General features: G+C 33.1%; 2 protein-coding genes across 5 annotated transcripts in view; one reads left to right on the top strand and one right to left on the bottom strand.

Moving 5' to 3' along the window:
* The window catches only part of mob2b (MOB kinase activator 2b), a 61,939-nt gene extending 53,226 nt beyond the window's left edge, over nucleotides 1-8,713 (top strand). For all 4 annotated transcript variants that reach the window (XM_073850418.1, XM_073850417.1, XM_073850416.1 and 1 more), the window contains exons 2-5: nucleotides 2,184-2,344; nucleotides 4,271-4,364; nucleotides 5,023-5,147; nucleotides 7,343-8,713. In XM_073850418.1, the coding sequence (XP_073706519.1) occupies nucleotides 2,184-2,344; nucleotides 4,271-4,364; nucleotides 5,023-5,147; nucleotides 7,343-7,614 (652 nt within the window). In that variant the 3' untranslated portion in view covers nucleotides 7,615-8,713. The remainder of the gene's footprint in view (nucleotides 1-2,183; nucleotides 2,345-4,270; nucleotides 4,365-5,022; nucleotides 5,148-7,342) is intronic.
* Nucleotides 8,714-10,982: 2,269 nt separating this feature from the next.
* The window catches only part of abcc8b (ATP-binding cassette, sub-family C (CFTR/MRP), member 8b), a 105,094-nt gene continuing 91,743 nt past the window's right edge, over nucleotides 10,983-24,333 (bottom strand). Inside the window, exons 46-60 of the mRNA XM_073851118.1 lie at nucleotides 22,012-22,256; nucleotides 19,625-19,791; nucleotides 19,485-19,554; nucleotides 19,160-19,317; nucleotides 18,743-18,835; nucleotides 18,455-18,557; nucleotides 17,557-17,670; nucleotides 17,236-17,356; nucleotides 17,016-17,146; nucleotides 16,834-16,912; nucleotides 16,637-16,745; nucleotides 16,404-16,507; nucleotides 15,507-15,640; nucleotides 15,366-15,428; nucleotides 10,983-11,233 (exon numbers count right to left, since the gene is read on the bottom strand). Coding sequence (XP_073707219.1) covers nucleotides 11,096-11,233; nucleotides 15,366-15,428; nucleotides 15,507-15,640; nucleotides 16,404-16,507; nucleotides 16,637-16,745; nucleotides 16,834-16,912; nucleotides 17,016-17,146; nucleotides 17,236-17,356; nucleotides 17,557-17,670; nucleotides 18,455-18,557; nucleotides 18,743-18,835; nucleotides 19,160-19,317; nucleotides 19,485-19,554; nucleotides 19,625-19,791; nucleotides 22,012-22,256 — 1,829 coding nt within the window. The 3' untranslated portion in view covers nucleotides 10,983-11,095. The remainder of the gene's footprint in view (nucleotides 11,234-15,365; nucleotides 15,429-15,506; nucleotides 15,641-16,403; nucleotides 16,508-16,636; nucleotides 16,746-16,833; nucleotides 16,913-17,015; nucleotides 17,147-17,235; nucleotides 17,357-17,556; nucleotides 17,671-18,454; nucleotides 18,558-18,742; nucleotides 18,836-19,159; nucleotides 19,318-19,484; nucleotides 19,555-19,624; nucleotides 19,792-22,011; nucleotides 22,257-24,333) is intronic.

Here is a 24,333-nt window from a genome sequence, read left to right as displayed (position 1 = left end):
TGTGACTATCTTCTGTAACCTCTTAAGGGCAGTAATTATTTAGTCAAAATAAGAAAAATGTACACATTTCATTCTGTTCACAAGTTTTCACCCCCAGCTCTCAATGCATGGTTTTTCCTTGAACCTTCTGTAATAGTTGCACATGAGTCCCTCAGTTGTCCTCAGCATGAAAAGATGCATCTCAAAATCATAGAGTCATTTTTGGAGAGGACTCAAATACACACAAATGCTGAAAAACCAAAGAATTTGTGGGACCTGAAGGATTTTTCCGAAGAACATCAGGCAGTTTAACTGTTCAGGACAAACATGGACTTATGAACAATTATCAGTTATTTTAATTACAAGTACTTAATTTTTTGGAATCTGATTGCATAGCATGTAATCAGTTACTCCCCAGCAATACATATATTCAGATAAATAGGTATAAAAAGTAACTGCCATGAAGAAAATTGTGCTCCTTTAGCTTATTTTGTTAACTTACCCAGTCATTTTTAACAGCAAGTTTGTCAAGGTGGTTTTGTACAAAAGCTTGATTTACAAAACGTCTCTGTGTGCTTTAAAGGTGCTGTGAGGTAACTGTTGGCTCTTAAAGCTCGTCTTTTCCATTAAAGCAGCTCTTGTGTGTTCCAGTGGAGTGGTATTACTGTATTAATGCAGGCTGTTTGATGCTCGAGACGGGTGTGGTGTGAGGACTGGGAACGGGGCGGTGGGCCTGATGGTAATATAACCCGCCTGTGCTAAAAATAGACGTGGAAGGAAAAGCCTGGATGTCTGTGGTCTGCTGTGCTAATTACAGGGCAAGGTTAACGGTGCTAACCTGCAGTGGAAAAATGGATGTGCACAGATTGTTGCGTAGTTTGCTGCAATGCATGAGGTGTCCGTATGTGGCTTACATAACCCGGTAACTTGTACAAGGCCCCCTCGGAAATAATGGACCATCTTCTTTCCACATAAACAGTTCCTAGCTATTAACTAGTCAATACTAATTATTTGAAAAAAAAAAAAAAAAAAATATATATATATATATATATATATATATGCATGCAATATTTCTGTTGTTTTAAAATGAAGCAAAAAGTAGTGAGGAAAAGGTATTACATCAGGGTTTTCCAGACGGGGTAGAGAAAAAGAGGGAGTTAGGGAGAATCAATAAATTATGAATAATTGACATTATGTAATCATGTAATCCATAAAGTAACTATAATCTGATTATGAGCATTTTAAAATGTAATCCAATCTAATTACAAGTACCAGTCAAAATTTTTTGAACGGTAATATAACATAAAGAAGCTTTTTTTTTTTTTTAAGAAGTCTTTAAGAAGTGCTCACTGAGCTTGTTTATTTGACCTAAAGTACAGCAAAAACAGTACAATTTTCAAATATTTTTACTTTTTAAAATAACTGTTTTCTATTTTAATATATTTAAAAATGTAATTTATTCCTGTGATTTCAAAGCTGAATTTGTAGCATCATTACTCCAGTCTTAAGTGTCACATGATCTTTCAGAAATCATTCTAATATGCTGATTTACTTGTTCAACAAACATTTTTTTTTTTATTATTATTATCAGTATTTAAAACAGTTGATCATTCCATTCCATCAATCCATTTTCAGGATTCTTTGCTGAATAGAAAGTTCCAAAGATCAGCTTTATCTGAAATACTAAGCTTTTGTAACATTATACTAAGCTTGGTGTCAGTCTTGATCCAAAAAGATGATAAAGACATTTTAAAATGTTTTTTGAGCAGCAAATCAGAATATTCAGATTATTTTTGAAGGATTGTGTGACTGAAGTAATGATGCTAAAAATCCAGCCTTGAAATCACAGGAATAAATTACATTTTAAAATATATTCAAATAGAAAAGAGTTATTTAAAATAGTAAAAATATTTCTAAATTGTGCTGTTTCTACTGTGCTTTAGATCAAATAAATACAGGCTTGGTGAGCATAAGAGACCTCTTTATAAAAAAATAAAATAAAAAAAACATTACTGTTCAAAAACTTTTGACTGGTAATGAATGATATAAATGTTTGTGGTCTGATATATAATATCATCAAATTAGATAAACTTTTTTTAAAAAATTATTATTATTATTTTTCTCAGGGCCACATGCCGCTCTAAAGAGTTTAAGACACTGTTCACAGTTTTAGTAACCTGTTTGCCCTTGTTTCATCCATATAGGAAGGGCAAAGGGAAGCCCAATGGAAAGAAGCCGCCCACCGAGGAGAAGAAGCATTACTTGGATGCAGAGTACACCAAAGTAAGAGTGGTCGATTTCGACCTCAAGGAGCTGGTGGTTTTGCCAAGGGAGATCGATCTGAACGAATGGCTCGCTAGCAACAGTAAGTGTCTTACTTCATCTCGTCTGGTTTCCTTAAATAGAATTAAGACGGCATGAAATGTACAATTTTGGAACAAGGTCATGCCTGAACCCAAGATCATGTCCTAAAGCTATTTGATTATATGGAGTTGTTTCTAAAAGTAAAAAAACCACATTGTTTAATCTGTGGAATTGAAATTGTAGTACACATTACTCATTTTTTGGCAAAAGAGATAGGTCTAATTCTTTCATGTTTTGGTATGTTGGTTGTTTTTAATCTGGAAAAAGCCAGACCGTCAACCCCGACCGACTGTCTGCTGTTGTGTTGTGTCTTGTTACTAGGTGTGTTTTGAAAACTTCTCTTCTTTTCATCAGAGGGAATGTATGATTTCACCTCGGTTATATAACCGTATGATAAAACCAGCTCGGAATAACATTCCAAAGCCCACGAATCACGCCATTGTTCGCACTTCCCTCGATTTTATCATGAAAGAAAACATGTGAAAAAAACATAAAGTATGGCTTAATTTAGAAAACTTTAATACACTTTGAAATTCCACAAGCACTTATTAAACCAAATCACTGCCTTTTATGGTTAATTGAAGTCATTGCTGTAGATCAGTTCACTTCGTAGCTTGATCTTTATCCAGCTGAAAGCTGGCGAATGTCTCAAATGGTACTTGGGCAGACTGTTTTGAACATTTCCCATACCAAGGCTGCATTTATTTGATGAAAAATACAGTAAAAACTAAAATTAGTAAAATAACATTACAATATAAAGGGCTGTTTTCTATCTGAATATATGAAGAAAAAAAAATCCTGTGATCAAAGGTGGATTTTTAACATCATTACTCCAGTCTTCAGTGTCACATGATCCTTCAGAAATCATTCTGATAGGCTGACTTGCTGCTCAAGAAACATTTCTGATTATTATCAGTGTTCAAATCAGTTGTGATGCTTTATATGTATCCATGTTTCTTTAAATTATTTTAAAAAGTTTAAAAGAACAGCTTCTAGTTGAAATAGAAAGAAGAATTTGAAATGCTTTGTAGCATTTTAAATGACTAGAAATGTCACTTTTGATCAATTTGTGTTGAATTTTTGAAAAATGTTCTACATATTTTGTATTTGTACATATTTAGAGTTGACATTACCACTGTACTTTCAAGACACAATAATGGCTTGTATGTGCAAAATTATAATACAGTTTTCTATATGCACTGCTGCTCAAAAGTTTGGGATCAGTAAGATCAGTTTTGTCTGTTACACTCATCAAGACTGCATGATCAAAAATACATAATGTAATTACAATATATAAAAAAAAAATTAATTACATTAAAATATATATATTTTTTACTTTGATGCATAGCTGATTTTTTTTATTATTATTATTGTTAATACTCCAGTCTTCAGTGTCACATGATCCTTCAGAAATCATTCTAATATGCGGATTTATTATTAGAATTATCAGAGACAGTTGTGCTGCCAAATAATATTTTTGGAGCCTGTGCTATTTTTGTAGGATTCTTTGATGAATAAAAGGTTTAAAAGAACCGCATTTATTCAAAATCTAAATATTTTCTAACAATATAAGTCTTTGCTATTACGTTTGATCAATTTAACACATCCCTGCTGAATAAAAGTAATAATTTCTGACTACAAACTATTAAACAGTAGTGTATATTGTTAGAAAAGACTTTTTATTCATTAAAGAATCCTGAAGAAAAAAAAAATCACAGGTTCCAAAAAAAAATAAATATATATATATATATTGTTTATCCATATTTTAATGAGCAACACAAAGGCATCTGTTTTATAGAATGACTTGGAATATATTGCATAATGAGATTTATAGTCTTTCTGATTATAATTATTGAACTGTTGTGTTTTATCATTCCTTAATCTTTGAATCATCTGGTCTTTTTTTTTTTTTTTTTTTTTTTTTTAGCCACGACGTTCTTCAATCTCATCAACCTGCAGTACAGCACAATCTCAGAGTTCTGCACGGGAGACACATGTCCGGCCATGACCGCCTGCAATACGTGAGTATCTGTTATTCATCCTGACTCTGTTATCCATTATTAAGCCTGCAGACTCTCGGAGACGCGTGGAGCGGCAACTCGACACGCTTCTGTGACAGGAGACTCTCAGGGGTCACGACCCGGGGCCGAGGTCACGATCCGCGTTGAGTTTGACCTCAGGGAGAGAAGTGACAGTAGATAGAAAAATAAGTTTCTCATTTTTATTCAGATTTAATTTGATGTATCCTTCCTTTTGTGTCAGAGGAGTGGTTGAGTATTGCTGAAGTTTTATGACCAGGCTTTAAATGGTACGACGTTGATGATAACCGGGTCATCTGTGCGCTGATGGGAAATGAAAGGAACCTGAGTGTTTGCTGAAGCATTTATTGAATAACTGAAGCACATCATAAATATCCTGGTCATGTTTGTGAGTAGATTCACTATCAGACAGTTTGGCTAATGAACAACCATTGAGCAAAAAGTGTCAGACAGATGATTGGTGGAGAGATCAACATTTTTTAGCATGTGCTGTAGGAAGACTGGATATTTGTATTGGAGAAAGATCAGCACTTGAAGAAAAACAATGATATTGCTGTACTTCTAAAGGTTTTAGATTAATATAGCAGACGTCTGTGTATTAGATTTTGACACATTTTATATAAAATATCTTGTCTCTCAGGACATACTACTGGTATGATGAAAAAGGGAAGAAGACGAAATGCACAGCGCCGCAGTATGTGGATTTCGTCATGAGTTCTGTTCAGAAGCTGGTGACAGATGAGGACATCTTTCCTACTAAATATGGTGAGTGAGTCTCTACCGCCACCTAGTGATGAAGGTGCAAACCACATGACTGAAACAAATAGGTTTGATGTTCAACTGCAAATTTCTGTGTAAATGTGGTCTGAAAGAACATATTTAATTTCCATTTTGTTTATTTGAAGGTAAATGATAAATTTTAGGAGAAAACTATTAAACACGTAAGCAGATGCATGTTATCTCATTAGTTAAAGGAGTATATCACTTCCAGAGCGAACATTTACAGGTAATGTACTCAACTGCTTGACATCTGACATGTTTATGTCGTTCTTTCTTCAGTCATAAAAAAATAGTTTGTTTCTCTCCATATAGTGGACTTCAATGGTGCTCCTGAGTTTGAACTTCCAAAATGCAGCTTCAAAGGGCTCTAAACGATCACAGCCGTGGAGGGTTTTATCTAGTGAAACAATCTGACATTATTTAAACTTTTAACCTTAAATGCTCATCTTGTCTAGCTCTGCATGAACTCTGTGTATTCCGCTTCATGACAGTTAGGGCATGTCGAAAAACTCCCATCTCATTTTCTTCAATTTCATAATCATCTTACATCGCTGTTTTACCTTTTTTTTTTTTTTTTTTTTTTTTTTTTTTTGTAAAGGGTGTTTGATCTTCCTTGCATGTTCACTTTGTAAACACTCGGTTGGTACTTCTGCAGCGATTTGGGACAATTTTGAAGTTGTAGGAAAAAATGAGATGGGAGTTTTCAGGCCTACCCTAACTGTCTTGAAGCAGAATACACAGTACACGCAGAGTTAGACAAGATGAGAATTTGTAGTTAAACAGTATATAAATTGTCAATTTTTTAAATAAAATGACAGCTTCGCTAGATAAGACCCTTTTTCTTGCCTGGGATCGTTTAGAGTCATTTGAAGCTGCGTTTAAACTGCATTTTGGAAGTTCAAACTCGTCCACTATATGGAGATAATTCCTGAAATGTTTTCCTCAAAAACATAATTTCTTTACAACTAAAGAAAGAAAGACATTATTCGTAAATTTTTGTTCTGGAAGCGAACAAACTACTTTAACTAACATACATTTGTAACAGTATTTACATAGTCAATAAAAAAAAAAACACATACTGTCATTAGTTTTTTGTTACCTCAGCTATGTTAAACAGCTTTTGTTTTTAAGATTTTTTTATTCATTTAATTTTTATAGAAAATGTTGATGCTAAATAACAATAACCCCCAGATTCACAGACAAGGCTTAAGCCTAATCTCAGACTAAAATGTAAGTCTGAGCTGAAAGAAACTTGCACTGACTGATCTTAAAACATTTCAGTGGTTTTGTTTTGTCTTACGATGCACACTAGTATTTTTTTTTTCTAAGGCACATTTTTAAAAATCGCTTGGAACTATGGCCCAATCCTGCTAAACCCTGTCGGTGAAACCCAGCCTAAATGTTTTAGAAATATTTTTCATAGAATATATTTTTTGTTTTGAAAAACACAACCAGTTCTGTTACCTTTTATGAGTTTTAATTATAACGTAGAGACATGCATTTCTGTAAAGCTTCTTTGAAATAAGAATTATACGCTAAGCTAAGCTACACAAATGAAAGTGAATTGAATGTCTTTCATAGAGCATATGCAGGTCTTCTGTGGTCTTGAAAATATCAGAATTTTATATGTTTAGTGTATAATTATTCTTATATCTTAAATCATTTTATTTTGTGATGGTGAATTTATACAAATATTAGTATTTACTTCGTTACAAAGAATTTCTATTTCAAATAAATGCAGTACTTTTGAACTTTTTATTCTTTAAAGAATCCTGACATAAAATGTATTATTTTCCTCAAAAATATTCGGCAGCACAACAGTTTTCAACATTGATAACCAGAAATCTTTCTTGAACAGCATATCAGCATATTAGAGTGATTTCTGAAGGATCATTAAATCATTTAGGATGACACTAAAGACTGAAGTAATGATGCTGAAAATTCAGCTTTGATCACAGGAATAAATTACTTTTTACTATAAAATCACGTAGAAAAAGTTGTTTTAAATTGTAATAATATTTTGCGGTTTTTACTGTATTTTTGATCAAACAAATGCAGCCTTGAAGAGCAGAAGAGACGGCGTTCAGAAACATCCAAACATTTGAACAGTAGTTCATATATAACTCGAATGAATGGTCTAAATGTGTGTGGACTGATGTAGTTTATGTCATCCTCTGCAGGGAAAGAGTTCCCCAACACTTTCGACTCACTGGTGAAGAAAATCTGCAGGTATCTCTTCCACGTTCTGGCCCACATCTACTGGTCCCACTACAAGGAGACGGTGGCCATGGACCTGCACGGACACCTAAACACACTGTACACGCATTTCATGGTTTTTATAAGGGAATTCAATCTGATGGACCCCAAGGAGACGTCCATAATGGACGACCTGACGGAGGCCCTGTGCACGCCGCTCCCTCCTCAGCCACAGAACCACGTGACGGAGAGATGAGACCGGCGTCGCGCCCTCTCTGACCTGCCAAGCCGGGGTTCAGAAGGACTGCTGGGACTCACAGACCTTCACCCTTCCAGAACATTGTTCTCTTTAGGACCCAGTAAGGAGCGCTCAGCCAGGCCTCTCGCTGAATGACCTCAAAGGAGGCCACCTAACCCTTTAACCAAGAACAACCTGATGATGCTTTGGTTTCCTTCCCTTTTCCGCTTTGTTTCACGTCTTCCCTCGTCTCGGCCCCCGTTTGATGCGTTTTGAGCAGCACTTTCCCCTCTCTTGGTTTCATATGGGTGTTGGCCTGGTCCTCGTGTACGGTATAAAGGTTTCTTTTTCATTTTTATAGGGTAAAAGGGGTGTGTGTGTGTGTATGTGTGCGTGTGTGTTCAAGGCTTTTGCACTCAGGAACTGAGAGAGCTGTCAATGCTACCTGCTCACCCATTAGCCTCTCGGTGTCACTTTACTCATCATATAGCAATCCCATCATCCGAAATGCCGGCCCTCTACTTATACGGGACAGACTTGTGTTGCATATTAGCATGTTAACCACTGTAGAGGAAACCCGAGTTGAATTCGGCGGCCATTTTGGCTCCAGGGCCTGGGTTCACGCGTTCTCCCTCAAGTGACAAAGACATTCGCGTTGTCTGCTGTTGAATCCGAACGCCTGCTTATTCAGGCTCTGGAGACGTCCCAGCGTCTTGGGTGCGGTGGGACGCGGGACGGCTTGTAATCGTGTCTAGCCTCATTCTGAAAAGACGATTTGTGAATGGAAAAGAATGTACAATTAGTCTCTACGTATTGATTGCAAAGATTATTATCTTAGAGCGACTGAGAGAGCGACAAATGTGCGACAGATGTTTTAGTTCTCCCTTCATCACTGTTCAGAGAGTTTGTGTTGCGATGAGAAGATCGGACCTTTTCCTTTCATTTAATTTATTTCTTGGTTTTCTTTTTCTTTTCGTTTTTTGGATTTTAGTTGACGTTTTTCAGGGCTCCTCAGTTCTGGCTTTTGTTTTATGTATTTTAATAATACTTTAAGTTAAAAGCGATTTAATATTTTAAGCTCTGCAAATTATAACCTAATAAAATATTTAAAAGTCACAAATAATTGTATTTGGTGTCCTTTTTTTGTGTGAAATCAGGAAGTGACAATCCCTAAATATTGCAAGTGCATTTGATTTCAGTTATGGTAACCTTTACACATGAGTTCTCCAAACCCCACCCACTATATGCATGTCAGCCAACCAGGTTCTAGAAGTAACAATCCCATTCTTTTTATCCATAGTGGAAGTGATTTTGAATGATAATTTATGAATGTTTAAAGACATAATGTTCCTTGTTCCTTCCTTGTTTTATACAAGCAAGTCATTTCTGGTTAACTGTGCGTAATAGGAGTGTACTTTGCTCGTTTTTTTCTACATAATTCGTTCACAATCTAAGAAAAGTTTTGTTTGTCTAAGAGGACCGAAGGTCCATGTATACAGTTTCAAGAATGACAAATGTGAGTTAAAAAAAAAAAAATGCAATTAAATCGGCTAAATATGCGTCATTGCTATGATTGACAGTAACTGAACGAAAGCTGATGTCAAAAAAAAAAGCTGTGCATTAAATGATTTAAATCCAGAGTAACAAAACTACAGCAATAACAAGTTTGTGTTGGTTAAATATAGGCTATTTAATAGCTTTTACAGTTCAAGATGAATCTTAAAAGATGTTAACTTGTATAAAATATTTCAAATTCATATTGAGTGCATTATTTAATTCTTATACCATTAATATTTAACTTCTAGTGAACTATATATAAGTATTTAAATGATTTACTCTTATAGGCTATTTGTGTCTGAGCTTCTTGTGATGACACTTCTTGACTGGCAAGATGGCTGCGAGCGGAAACTCAAACAGTGAAAGTGAGTTGTTCAGAACCTTTCTTTTTAGTAAACTCTGTGTACACAAACAATGTTCTCAATGCTGGAGTTCATGTGTAGAGACCCAGGCGATACTTCGAGCAAAGTTTCATGGTGTGTCGAGCCTTCTTAGTGTTGTAAAAATATCGATTTTGATGCGCTCAAAGTAATGCCCCTAGTATTCCCATTCACCGGCCACTGACTACAAAACAAAATCACGGTCAATCTCAAAAACGGCTTGTTTGTCGTAATTATGCTTTTAGATATATGTTTGTCTCGTTTACAGTAAAAAAAAAAAACAGCCCAGGTTGCATTTTGGCAATAGTTATCCTTTAAGTGCGGTTAAAGTACTTCAATTTATTCTACTAGTAATTTTCAAATAAATCGAAAAGCAAGATGTCTTGAAATAACTAGGGAGTTGAAATGGCAGCTGCAGCCAATGATTGATCCTCTGCTGCCATCTTCTGGTTATATGGGTAATTTCATGTCATTTTTGTCTTAAAAAAGACATTGCTTTCAGTGAAACTATTTTTTTTTCCCATGTCGTCTTTATGAATGAAAAGTGAATCTTTGAAGTGAATTTTATTTCAAGTTCAAGTTGAAAAATAATAAAGGCTTTAAAATATTACAAGATTTTAAAAATTTGTTCATGACCATGAAGGCAATACACGATTAAGATGTCCTTGAAGAGAAGTATTGCTGGCTGGCTAACGTTAGCCTAAACATGTTATGATAGTGATTAGCTGTCAGCATTTAAATGTATAGCTATGCAGGTACTCTCCTGGGACTACCAGGCTCTGCATTTAAATTTTATGTTGTTAAAATAATATGAAACTGAATGTTCATGCCGCTATCATTATTTACGATTTTGCAATTATTATTTTTCTCAGTTTCTCTCCACCTATATATACTACATATAAAATGAGCTTTAGCAAAAGTTTATGAGCTCTTTGCATATGGGCAATTCCTGGTGAAAAACTACATTACCCATGATTCAGCATAGAAATGTTCACCAATCAGAGAACAGAAACAAGCAAATCACACCTAAAAAGCTCTGCATACTCCTATGAAGCACTGTTTGTCTTTTTGTCCAGTGCTCTTTTACTTTTGGTTTGGTTCATGGCTTCTAACTCTTAAACAAAAACTTCCTGAGTAGCAACGCCTAAATTCTAAAAACGCCTAAAGAAGGTAAGAAAATGAGTTTTGTTAAAATGAGAATTATAAGTTCTTGTAAAAAAAACACTTTCTAAAACTCAGCAATAGTAGTGTAATTTACGTGAAATTCATAAATTACCATGCTGAAGCTTATAGATGATGATAGATGGCAGTATAGAGTCAAACACCATTGTGGTATTAGTATTTGGTACATAAAGAACTGCATTAACCTTTTTTTAAAGGGAGAAAAAAATCACTTACAGCACAAATTATGTTTTTACAGTTGAGCCTCGTTAAAAATCTCTAACACACTACATTGTATCAATTTATTAGTTTACTAGATATGAACTTTACAATTATTATACAAACCATATACAGCCATAAATATCCAAGTTCTGCATAATTCTGCCTCCATCCATAAGTCTTTATTTGTCTGCTCGCACAAATGCGGAGAAAACGCTGTCCTTTTGCTCCAGCAGGATGTCCGGTTCATCATACTCTAAGATAGCACCGTGTTTCATCACGATCACCACGTCTGAGCCCAGGATAGTGTGAACGCGATGCTGTCCAACACAAAACACATCGACCATCAGATCACAATGAGCCTTATTGTTTAACCCTATGGAAGCTTGTTTCTGCCATGGAATAAAATAAATAGATACAAAGATAATTGTGACTTTTTAATTGTCAGCATTATGAGCTGTAAACTCTAAATTTCAAAAAAGTCAGAATTGGAAAAAAAATAAAAAATCTCTGAATGGTAGGAAAAAATCAATTGTGAGGAAAAAGTCAGAATTCTAATTATAAACTTGGAAATTGTTAAAGTCAAAATTATGACATATAAACTCAGCATTGTGAAAAAAAGTCAGAATTGTGAGATATAAACTAAGAATTCTGAGGAAAAAACCCAGAATTGTGGGGGAAAGTCAGAATTACAAAATATAAACTCGGAATTTTAAGATATAAACACAATTGTGAGGAAAATTCAGAAGTATGACATATAAGCTCAGCATTGTGAAAAAAAGAATTTAGATATAAACCAAGAATTGTGGGGAAAAGTCAGAATTATGAGGTATAAACTCACAATTGTAAGGAGAAAGTCAGAATTTTGAGATATAAACCTAGAATTTGTGTAAAAAAACGTCAGAATTACGAAAAATAAACTAAGAATTGTGAGAGAAAAAAGTCAAAATTGAGATATAAACCCAGAATTGTGGGGGAAAATTCAGAATTATGAGATAAAAACTAAGAATTGAGAAAAAAAAGTCAGAATTGAGATATAAACTACGAATTGTGAAGAAAAAAATCTGAGTTTTGAGATATAAACTTAGAATTTGTCTGAAAAAGTCAGAATTGTGAGATATAAACTAAGAATTGTAAGAAAAAAAGTCAGAATTGAAAACCCAGAATTGCGGGGGAAAGTCAGAATTATGAGATATAAACTCACAATTGTAAGGAAAAAGTCTGAATTTTGATAAATAAACCCAGAATTGCAGGGGAAAGTCAGAATTATGAGATATAAACTCACAATTGTAAGGAAAAAGTCTGAATTTTGATAAATAAACCCAGAATTGCAGGGGAAAGTCAGAATTATGAGATATAAACTCACAATTGTAAGGAAAAAGTCTGAATTTTGAGAAATAAACCCAGAATTGCGGGGGAAAGTCAGAATTATGAGATATAAACTCACAATTGTAAGGAAAAAGTCTGAATTTTGATAAATAAACCCAGAATTGCAGGGGAAAGTCAGAATTATGAGATATAAACTCACAATTGTGGGGGAAAGTCAGAATTATGAGATATAAACTCACAATTGTAAGGAAAAAGTCTGAATTTTGAGAAATAAACCCAGAATTGCGGGGGAAAGTCAGAATTATGAGATATAAACTCACAATTGTAAGGAAAAAGTCTGAATTTTGAGAAATAAACCCAGAATTGCGGGGGAAAGTCAGAATTATGAGATATAAACTCACAATTGTAAGGAAAAAGTCTGAATTTTGAGAAATAAACCCAGAATTGTGGGGAAAAGTCAGAATTATGAGATATAAACTCACAATTGTAAGGAAAAAGTCTGAATTTTGAGAAATAAACCCAGAATTGCGGGGGAAAGTCAGAATTATGAGATATAAACTCACAATTGTAAGGAAAAAGTCTGAATTTTTGAGAAATAAACCCAGAATTGCGGGGGAAAGTCAGAATTATGAGATATAAACTCACAATTGTAAGGAAAAAGCCTGAATTTTGAGAAATAAACCCAGAATTGCGGGGGAAAGTCAGAATTATGAGATATAAACTCACAATTGTAAGGAAAAAGTCTGAATTTTGAGAAATAAACCCAGAATTGCGGGGGAAAGTCAGAATTATGAGATATAAACTCACAATTGTAAGGAAAAAGTCTGAATTTTGAGAAATAAACCCAGAATTTCGGGGGAAAGTCAGAATTATGAGATATAAACTCACAATTGTAAGGAAAAAGTCTGAATTTTGATAAATAAACCCAGAATTGCAGGGGAAAGTCAGAATTATGAGATATAAACTCACAATTGTGGGGGAAAGTCAGAATTATGAGATATAAACTCACAATTGTAAGGAAAAAGTCTGAATTTTGAGAAATAAACCCAGAATTGCGGGGGAAAGTCAGAATTATGAGATATAAACTCACAATTGTAAGGAAAAAGTCTGAATTTTGAGAAATAAACCCAGAATTGCGGGGGAAAGTCAGAATTATGAGATATAAACTCACAATTGTAAGGAAAAAGTCTGAATTTTGAGAAATAAACCCAGAATTGCGGGGGAAAAGTCAGAATTATGAGATATAAACTCACAATTGTAAGGAAAAAGTCTGAATTTTGAGAAATAAACCCAGAATTGCGGGGGAAAGTCAGAATTATGAGATATAAACTCACAATTGTAAGGAAAAAGTCTGAATTTTTGAGAAATAAACCCAGAATTGCGGGGGAAAGTCAGAATTATGAGATATAAACTCACAATTGTAAGGAAAAAGTCTGAATTTTGAGAAATAAACCCAGAATTTCGGGGGAAAGTCAGAATTATGAGATATAAACTCACAATTGTAAGGAAAAAGTCTGAATTTTGAGAAATAAACCCAGAATTGCGGGGGAAAGTCAGAATTATGAGATATAAACTCACAATTGTAAGGAAAAAGTCTGAATTTTGAGAAATAAACCCAGAATTTCGGGGGAAAGTCAGAATTATGAGATATAAACTCACAATTGTAAGGAAAAAGTCTGAATTTTTGAGAAATAAACCCAGAATTGCGGGGGAAAGTCAGAATTATGAGATATAAACTCACAATTGTAAGGAAAAAGTCTGAATTTTTGAGAAATAAACCCAGAATTGCGGGGGAAAGTCAGAATTATGAGATATAAACTCACAATTGTAAGGAAAAAGTCTGAATTTTTGAGAAATAAACCCAGAATTGCGGGGGAAAGTCAGAATTATGAGATATAAACTCACAATTGTAAGGAAAAAGTCTGAATTTTTGAGAAATAAACCCAGAATTGCGGGGGAAAGTCAGAATTATGAGATATAAACTCACAATTGTAAGGAAAAAGTCTGAATTTTGAGAAAAAACCCAGAATTGCGGGGGAAAGTCAGAATTATGAGATATAAACTCACAATTGTAAGGAAAAAGTCTGAATTTTTGAGAAATAAACCCAGAATTGCGGGGGAAAGTCAGAATTATGAGATATAAACTCACAATTGTAAGGAAAAAGTCTGAATTTTTGAGAAATAAACCCAGAATTGTGGGGGAAAGTCAGAATTATGAGATATAAACTCACAATTGTAAGGAAAAAGTCTGAATTTTGAGAAATAAACCCAGAATTGCGGGGGAAAGTCAGAATTATGAGATATAAACTCACAATTGTAAGGAAAAAGTCTGAATTTTTGAGAAATAAACCCAGAATTGCGGGGGAAAGTCAGAATTATGAGATATAAACTCACAATTGTAAGGAAAAAGTCTGAATTTTTGAGAAATAAACCCAGAATTGCGGGGGAAAGTCAGAATTATGAGATATAAACTCACAATTGTAAGGAAAATGTCTGAATTTTTGAGAAATAAACCCAGAATTGCGGGGGAAAGTCAGAATTATGAGATATAAACTCACAATTGTAAGGAAAATGTCTGAATTTTTGAGAAATAAACCCAGAATTGCGGGGGAAAGTCAGAATTATGAGATATAAACTCACAATTGTAAGGAAAATGTCTGAATTTTTGAGAAATAAACCCAGAATTGTGGGTGAAAGTCAGAATTATGAGATATAAACTCACAATTGTAAGGAAAAAGTCTGAATTTTGAGAAATAAACCCAGAATTGCGGGGGAAAGTCAGAATTATGAGATATAAACTCACAATTGTAAGGAAAAAAGTCTGAATTTTGAGAAATAAATCCAGAATTGTGTGAAAAAAAGTCAAAATTATGAGAAATAAACTCTGAATTTTGAGATATAAATTTAGAATTGTGAGGGAAAAAGTGAAAAATTGTAATAAATAAAAGTTGCCATGACCTTTATTTTTATTGTTTATACATTGGCAGAAATAAGCTTCCATATAATTGATCATATTAACGTAAATGTTAAGGTTTTTGTGGATCGACATGAATAGAAATATTTAGGTTTAATGAATGCAGTATAGTTTTGTATAGTATAGTTTATAGAGATGCAGGGACTCACTGCTATCGTAACCACTGTTCGGTCTGCAAACGCCGTCATGACTACTTTCTGCAGAATACTCTCCTACAAGAACAAAGATCCTGATTAGGTAAACTTTACATGCAACATGAAACCGCTGAATCATATCAGTCGTGTTCTCACTGTGGCCATGTCGATAGACGCCGTAGCTTCATCCATGATAAGGATGCTGCTCTTCCTCACAAAGGCTCGAGCAAGACAAAAGAGCTGCCGCTGGCCCTGACTGAAGTTCTCTCCTCCCTCAGTCACCATGGCATCTGTGAATTGGACCGGACAGTTTGATTAAACATGAGCTGAATGAACTGGTGTAAACCACTAATAAAATCATTCATAAGTTACTTACACTACCAGTTTAAAGTGATAATAATGAAGATTTTTTTATGTTTTTGAATGATGTCTTTTCTGCTCACCAGACTTCATTTATTTAATCAAAAATAGAGTAAAAACAGTAATGTTATGAAATATTATAATTGAAATGAACTGTCCTATGTGAGTATATAGTAATATATAGTCTTCAGTGTCACATGATCTTTTTATTTATTTATTTTCTATTTTTCTAATACGCTGATTTGCTTCCTATTTGTTGTCAGTTATTACTGCTGCCCAATATTTAATAATAATTCTTATTATTACCATTTTTTTTGTAGAAAGTGTTATATTTTTTTCGGGATTCTTTGATAAAAATTTGATATAGATAACTATCTAAATAAAAATATAATAATAATAATAAACGTATTAAGCAGCATGACTGTTTTCAACATTAATAAAAAATCAGAAATGTTTCTTGAGCAGCAAATCAGCATATTAGAATGATTTCTGAAGGATCAAATTCAGCTTTGATTACAGGAATAAATTACATTTTACAATATATTCACATAGAAAACTGCTGTTTTGCATTGTAATAATATTTCACAATTTTTACTGCTTTTTGGTCAAATAAACTGGTAGTGTTTACAGCTGATTTTTGTTCTGCTCATCCAGTTTTTACTTTAAAAAAATAACCAAATTCATTGATCTCACCTAGTCCTCCAGGTAAACCCTTAACAACAGGCATTAGCTGAGCAATTTCAAGAGCCTCCCAAAGCATCTTATCTGTGGCTTTTCTCTCCGGATCCAGATTAAACCTGAGTAACACAAAAAACAAGTGCACGCATGCTGAAAGACTAGAAAAGCCTACAATGGATAATGTGTTTGTGCAGGCAACCTGACAGAAAATACAGTTTAAAAGGTTTCAGAAACATGTAAAGCCTCACCGAATCGTTCCACTGAATAAAATGGGATCCTGCAGGATAATGGAAAACTTTGATCGTAGAGTCTGTAGAGGAAGCTTAGCAATATCAATCCCATCAATGACAATTTGCCCTGTGTGAGAACAAAACACATTTGTACAATCTTAAAGACCCACGAGATCAGAACATGAGAAGTTTGATTATCATGAAGCTCCTGTTACCCTCGAACGTGTCCACCATTCTGAAGAGAGCTAGAGAAAAGGACGATTTTCCACTTCCAGTTCTTCCACATATTCCCACCTAGTGATAAAACAATCAATCCTCATGTGTAATTTGCTCTCTGTACATTTCTTTCAGTGAAAGGTGTAAATGTGTTTTGTGTAGACTAGAGCATCAGATTGACCTTCTGTCCTGGTTTGATGTGAGCGTTGACGTGTCTCAGGACAGGCTTCAGGCTGCTGTCGTAACGAACGCTCAGGTTCTTGATCTGGATCTCTCCGTACTTTGGCCATCCGGCAGGAACCTGAGCAGGAGCTGCAATTACAATTACAAAGAAAGTATATATAATACTGTTTTTCCTTTTTTCTAATTGTGTCTTTATCATTTATTGCTGTTTCTCTCACTCATGAGTCCATCGTAGTTCTCTGGTTGAGTTTGTATCAGACTGCTGACTCTCTTCACGCATCCTAGCTGCACCTCCATGTCTGCCAGATTACGCACGATCCAGTTCAGGTAGTTTGACACCTTCATAAAGGCAGGAAAGAGGTGGTTAGTGTCTGAACACACACTACCCTGCTGAAAAAAACAGCTAAAACCAGCTTGGCCAGGCTGGGAAAGTGGCCAAAACGCCTCTAAAACCAGCTTGCTGACCAGCTAAAACCAGCCTGTTTTTTTCAGCATGGTAGTAAAGGCTGTTGATGAGCAGGTTTGTTACTGTAGTTTACCATGAGAGCGTAAGTGAGTCCCAGACCCACCAGTCCTGCGGAGAGCTGACTATATAAAGCATTGGTTATAGACGCTACTGCCGCTATCAGCACCACAAACGCCCCAATGTATTCCTACACACAGACAATAGGAATGACATAATATTTATTAATTATATGTCAATAATAGGTTCTGAATGATTAAAATGTCACATGCATATATAACATGCTGAAATTTATACTAAATTTAAATGAATATCAACATACAGTTGTAAATATATGCTATATATAGAGTGCCTTGCAAAAGTATTGATACACCTTAATTTTTTTTTTCACATTTTATGTTTTATTTTTTACATTCACGTTAAACTGCTCCTTCTGCTCCCATCCAACATCCATCCAGAGCTTGAGACCCTGCTGAAAAAAACAGCATATGCTGGTTAGGTATGTTTTGGTTTGCTGGTTAATGCTGGTTAATGCTGGTCTTATGTTGACCAGCATAGACCAGCAAAGGACCAGCATAAACCAGCAAAGGACCAGCATAAACCAGCTAAAACCAGCATCCCAGCACCAAAACATACCTAACCAGCATATGCTGTTTTTTCAGCAGGGGAGGTGAAGAGGTGAGGAGAAGAATATTGATGTGCAAAGCTTGTCACATCATACTCAAAAAGACTTGAGGCTGTAAAAGTGCTTCTACTAAGTACTGAGTTAGGGTATGAATACTTATGCAATGTACTTATTTCAGTCTTTTAACTTTTAATAAATAGAAGTTGTGACACTTCTGTTTTTGCTTTATTGTTATGGTGTATTAAGTGTAGATTTATGTGGGGAAAAGATAATTTAAAGCAGTGTAACATAAGGCAGCAACAAAAATGAATACTTTTGCACGGCACTGTATATATGATGTTTTCATTACCATGCGAACCTCCAGCCAGCGATTGGCTGCCATTAGGAAGAGGGAGGAGATGTTATTTGCGTCTGTGCGTTCCAGTAGTTTTTTCTTAAACCTCTGCTCATGTCTGAGACATAAAACAGTCTAGTCAATAGCTGTGGTGTTTTAGATGAATAAGTGACTCACGCTGAAGCATTTAACATTTCTGTGTGTGTGTGTGTGTGTGTGTGTGTGTGTGTGTGTGTGTGTGTGTGTGTGTGTGTGTGTGTGTGTGTGTGTGTGTGTGTGTGTGTGTGTGTGTGTGTGTGTTACCTGAATGCTCTGATGGTTATGAGGCCCTCTATGGTCTGTGAGTAATGGGACAGGAGTGGCATTTCAGTGCTGTCCTCCAACTGCTGCAGATCTCTAAAAATGCAAATTAATAATTAAATTTAGGCAAATAATAATGTAATTGTATATATATATATATATATATATATATATATACAAATAATTAATTATAAAAATTAAATATGACAATGTTATATAGTTTCTAATATTTTTAACATTACAACATTTTGAAAAATAGGAAATATAATACAAAACATAAAAACCACAAAAAAAAAAAAAAGTTCTATCACAATATATTATAACAGTTCAGGTAATCTGCCAGAATTCTACCAAACCTCAATGCTGAAACCTAATCAATCAGACATTTCTCTCACTGAAGTTTTATACTCTGAGACTAACCTGGATGCCACCCTGAAGTACTTCTGAATGAAGTAGCAGGCGATGGCCAGTGGCAGCAGGGCGATGAGAAACAATGGTGTGACATAAGAGATGACGCCCACAGCGGACACACACAGCAGAGTCGAGCGGCTCAGACACTCCAGAGTGACCGGAATGTGCTGGAAACACAGAATCATACATTAAAAAAAAACTGTTCACCAGATCCCAAACAGTCACCCATTCAAGCACTAGCCAAACCAAACCTGGCTTAGCTTCCCTGATCAAATATTAATGGCGGTAAGTACATTTCCAGTGAGATGTAATTTGTCTGTTTAACCTCCAGTACCTGATCGATTGTGTTGGTGTCTGTTGAGAATCGGTTTAGGATGTTCCCCAGTGGAGTTGTCTCAAATAACCTGGTGGGAAACACAGATTAGTATGTGTATTCGGTTTTAAATGAACGTGAGCTGTTAAGCTTGCACAGACCTCATGGGTGCGAGGACTATGATGCGCAGGAGGCTGCAGTGAAGCTCTTTGGCCACACGTAAACCAGTCCACTCCACCGCCAGAGACGTGACAAGACACAGGATGATTCCCAGAGTGCACAACACACAGAAAACCTGCAGGTATGATGAGTGACTGAACTCACAGTCCTGACAGAGAAAGAGAGAAAGAGAAGCACAGTTAAACTATATTCAGCTCCACTGAAACTAACTGAAAAATACAGTGCCGTTCAAGTCTGAGGTTGGTTTAATTTTTTAATGTGTTTTAAAGAGGTATCTTCTGCTCACAAAGACTGCAATTATTTGATCACAAATACAGGACAAATGTTAAATATTATATATATATTTTCTATATGAATATATGTTAACATGTAATATATTCCTGTGATAAAAGATTAAATTTTCAAATTATTAACCCAGTTTCCAGTGTTACTTGATCCTTTAGAAATTATTTAAATATCCTGATTTGCTTCAAGTAACATTTAAACATTTATTATGATGAACTAAAAAACTAAAAGATAAAACAATTTTTATGATAATGTACTAAAATAACTGCAACTAAAACTTAATACAAATTATATACAGACAAATACAAAAACAAACAAAAACAGAAAAAACAATACAAATATACAATATTACCATTTTGTATTATTAAAGCATATTTAAATTCTGCAAATGAATAGAAAATAGATCAAAAACGACATTATAAAATATAAAATATATTTTTAAAAAACAACATTAAATATACAATATATATATATATATATATATATAAAAATCAATATTAAATTATATAATACAAAAAAACATTAAATAAAACATTTTTTAAAAAATATGTTTAATATAAAAATGTTGGTAACACTTTACAATAAGGTTCATTAGTTAAACATTAGTTAATGTATTAACTAACATGAACTAACCATGATCAATACATTTGTTACTGTATTTACTAATCTTTATTAACGTTAGTTAACGGAAATACAGTTGTTCATTGTTTGTTCATGTTAGTTCACACTGCATTAACTAATGTTAACAAAATTTTAATAATGTATTAGTAAATGTTGAAATTAACATTAACAAAGATTAATAAATGCTGTATAAGTCCAGTTCATTATTAGTTCATGTTAACTAATGTGGTTAACTAATGTTAACTAATGAACCTTAGTGTTACCAAAATGTTTTTATTAATTTTATTTTTATTAATTTTTTTATTTTATTTTTTTAATTTGGGAAATAATAGGAAATGTAATGCAAAGAATAACATAAATGTAACATTTAAAAAATCTGAACCTAAATAAATTAAGAACAATTAATAAATTGTGTAAGTTTAATATTCATACATTTTAAGAAATAATAGGAAACATAAAACAAAAAACACATTAAATATAAAATAGAAGTTAAAAAAATGAAATTACAAAAATGAAATATGAAAATTTTGCATCATTAAAACATTTAAAATGTTTAGCATTTAGTAAATATTATAATAATGATATATTAATACAGTAATAATAGAAACTATATTAAATGAAACTACATTAGATTTCAATTTAAAACATGAAAAATTAAATTATTTTAAAAACATTTATACATTTTATAATATTATAAAACTAATTAAAACTTAATACAAACTATATACACACAACAAAAACTGAAAAAAGACAACAATTTAAACTTTAACTGAAATTAAAATGCAAAGTACTGAAAAAAAAAAAACGTAAAATAGAAAGTAAAAAAAATCTCGAAGATACTAAAATAACACTGACTGCTTTATATTTTTGTGGAAAGTGTGATGCATTTTATTTTCCAGGATTCTTTAATGAAGAGTAAGTTCAATAGAACAGAATTTATTTGAAACTGAAATATTTTGTAACATTATACGTTTATTGTCACTTTTGATGAATCCTTGCTGAATAGAAATATCTTTTTTTTTTTTTTTTTTAAACAGACCAAAAATCTTACAAACCCCATTTTTTTTAACAGTAGTGCATTTCTTTAACATAGCTATACAATATTTATGTCCATTGTTTCCTGGGAATGATCCTATTATGACACTGATTCTATGAAAACAGACAATTTTACCAAAGAAAAACAACAGTCATTCAGCTGGGACTAAAAACTTGTGGTTGTAGTAGACAGACAGCCTGCTGGGACAGAGATTGAGACTTGAACAGCTGCGATCAAACCCTCGAGGATAAAACAGTGCACTAGTATGTGTGTGTATGTGTGTGGGTGTTTGTGCTTAAGCGTGCGTGACACGGTCTCTGTAGATTCATACGACAGCTTTTTACTGAAAAAGTAGTTAAGAATTTAACAACTTTTGTCAGACTTCTCCACCAGTACCAAACATAACTCATGTTTCAGTGATCTCACCTTTGTGATGGTGCAGTTACTCTCGGCACTCTCGATCTGAGCTGCGATGACGTGTGACGTCCAGTGCGCGAGCCAGAAGTCAATGGCGACCATCAGCGAATGTTTGGTGAGCTGAGAGAGAACGAGCAGCGGCAGCAGCAACAGACCTGCAGCTCGCAGGTAAGTCGCGAAGGAGTTCCAGGGAATGGTGGTCCTGTGACGCAGCTCCGCCCTGAGGCTGTCCTCATCTGTGGTGGTGGAGCTGTCTGCAAACACAATGAAACAGCATTAAATCTCATTCTGGAAAAGGTTAAGCAGAGTTTAGCCTGTTTGTTCCACTGAGTGCATTCAGATCAGCTGGAATGAAGGTGAAGTGTGTCATTTTGGAAATGCATTCTGTTTTATATATATATATATATTGCATATACACACTACCATTCAAAAGTTTGAAGTCAATAAGATTTAATAAATGTTAAACTAATGAAAAAAAAAAAAGGCAAAACCACAAAATTACTAAATCTTGAACTACAATAAAAATAAATGATACTAATAAACCATTCCACTACTAAAACAACATGGACTGCTTCATTATCAATTTGTGGATTCAGGCGTATTTAATGCAAATAAAGTTTAAAAAATTGTATTTTACATTTTAAAATGTATTTTATTTTATTATTTTATTTTATTTTATTTTATTCTTTTCTTTTCTTTTCTTTTCTTTTCTTTTCTTTTCTTTTCTTTTTTCTTTTCTTTTCTTTTCTTTTCTTTTCTTTTCTTTTCTTTTCTTTTCTTTTCTTTTCTTTTCTTTTCTTTTCTTTTATGTTATGCCCAATAAACAGCCTGACTCGCTTTTCATGAAAAACTTCTTATTGTCATCAATGTTAAAAACAGGTGATAAGTGTCATCACAACTAAATAGAATTCATAAAAAAACATAAAAAAAATATTCTCCTTACAAAAAATAAACATTAGCTGAAATAAAATGTAGACAAATTTAATAATATTTTATTGCAGCTAACTAAAACAAAAACTAATAAAAAAAAATTACAAAAACACAAAATTACTAAATCTTTATTTAAAATTAAATAAAACCGGAACATAAAAAAAAACTAAAAATAATATTATACTAATGAAACATTGCAATACTAAAATAACATGGGCTGCTTCGTTATTCAATTTCAGGATTATTTAATGAAAAAAAAAGTAAAAAAAAAAAAAGCTTTTATTTGAAATATATATATATATATATATATATATATATATATATATATATATATATATATATATATATATTTCCAGCTTTTATTTTAATTTAATTTCATATACACTACCATTAAAAGCTTTGGTGTCAATAAGATTTTTAAATGTTTTCGAATGGAGTCTCTTCTGCACATTATGGCTGCATTTATTTGATCAAATGCAGTAAAAACAATAAAAAAAAATATTATTGAAATATTATTACAATTTAAAATAACTGTTTGCTATTGTAATATATTTTAAAATTTAATTTATTCCTGCAAAAATGCTGAATTCTTAGCAGCCCAATAAGCAGTTATTATTATCAGTTTTGAAGACAAGTGATAGAGTTATTACGGTTAAATTAAACCTTAAAAATATTATTTCACTTAGAATAAAATAAATGTTAACTGAAATAAAAAGTATTGAAAATTTAAACATTTTATTCCAGCTAGTTGTAACTAAAACATTAACTAATAAAAAAAGACAAAAACACAAAATTACTCTAGAACTAAAATTTAAATAAAACCAGAACAAAAAATAAAAATAAATGATACTAATGAAACATGTCAATTCTAAAATAACAAGGGCTGCTTCAATATTTAATTTCAGGATTTAGGATTATTTAATGGGAAAAAAGTAAAAAAAAAAAATATTTGAAATATTTTTTTTCCAGCTTTTATTATTTTATTTTATTTTATTTTAAAATACACTGCCATTTAAAGGTTTGGCGTCAATACATTTTTTCAATATTTTTGAATAGAGTCTCTTCTGCACATTATGGCTCTATTTATTTGATCAAATGCAGTGAAAACAATAACAATGTGAAGTATTATTACGATTTAAAATAGCTGTTAGCTATTGTAATATATTTTAAAATATAATTTATTTCTGTAACATAAAGCTGAATTTTTAGCAGCCTGATTCACTTCTCAAGAAACAGTTATTATTATCAATGTTGAAAACAGGTGATAATGGTGTTATCACAATTAAATACAATTAAACATAAAACCATAACAAATATTTTCCTTAGAATAAAACAAACGTTAGCTGAAATAAAATGTAGAAGAATTTAAACATTTTATTTCAGCTAGTTGTAACTACTTGT

Source organism: Garra rufa, chromosome 11 (assembly GCF_049309525.1).
Source record: "Garra rufa chromosome 11, GarRuf1.0, whole genome shotgun sequence".
In the NCBI taxonomy this organism is placed as follows: domain Eukaryota; kingdom Metazoa; phylum Chordata; class Actinopteri; order Cypriniformes; family Cyprinidae; genus Garra; species Garra rufa.
Note: the sequence above shows the minus strand (reverse complement) of the source record. Positions and strands in the feature narration are given on the sequence as shown.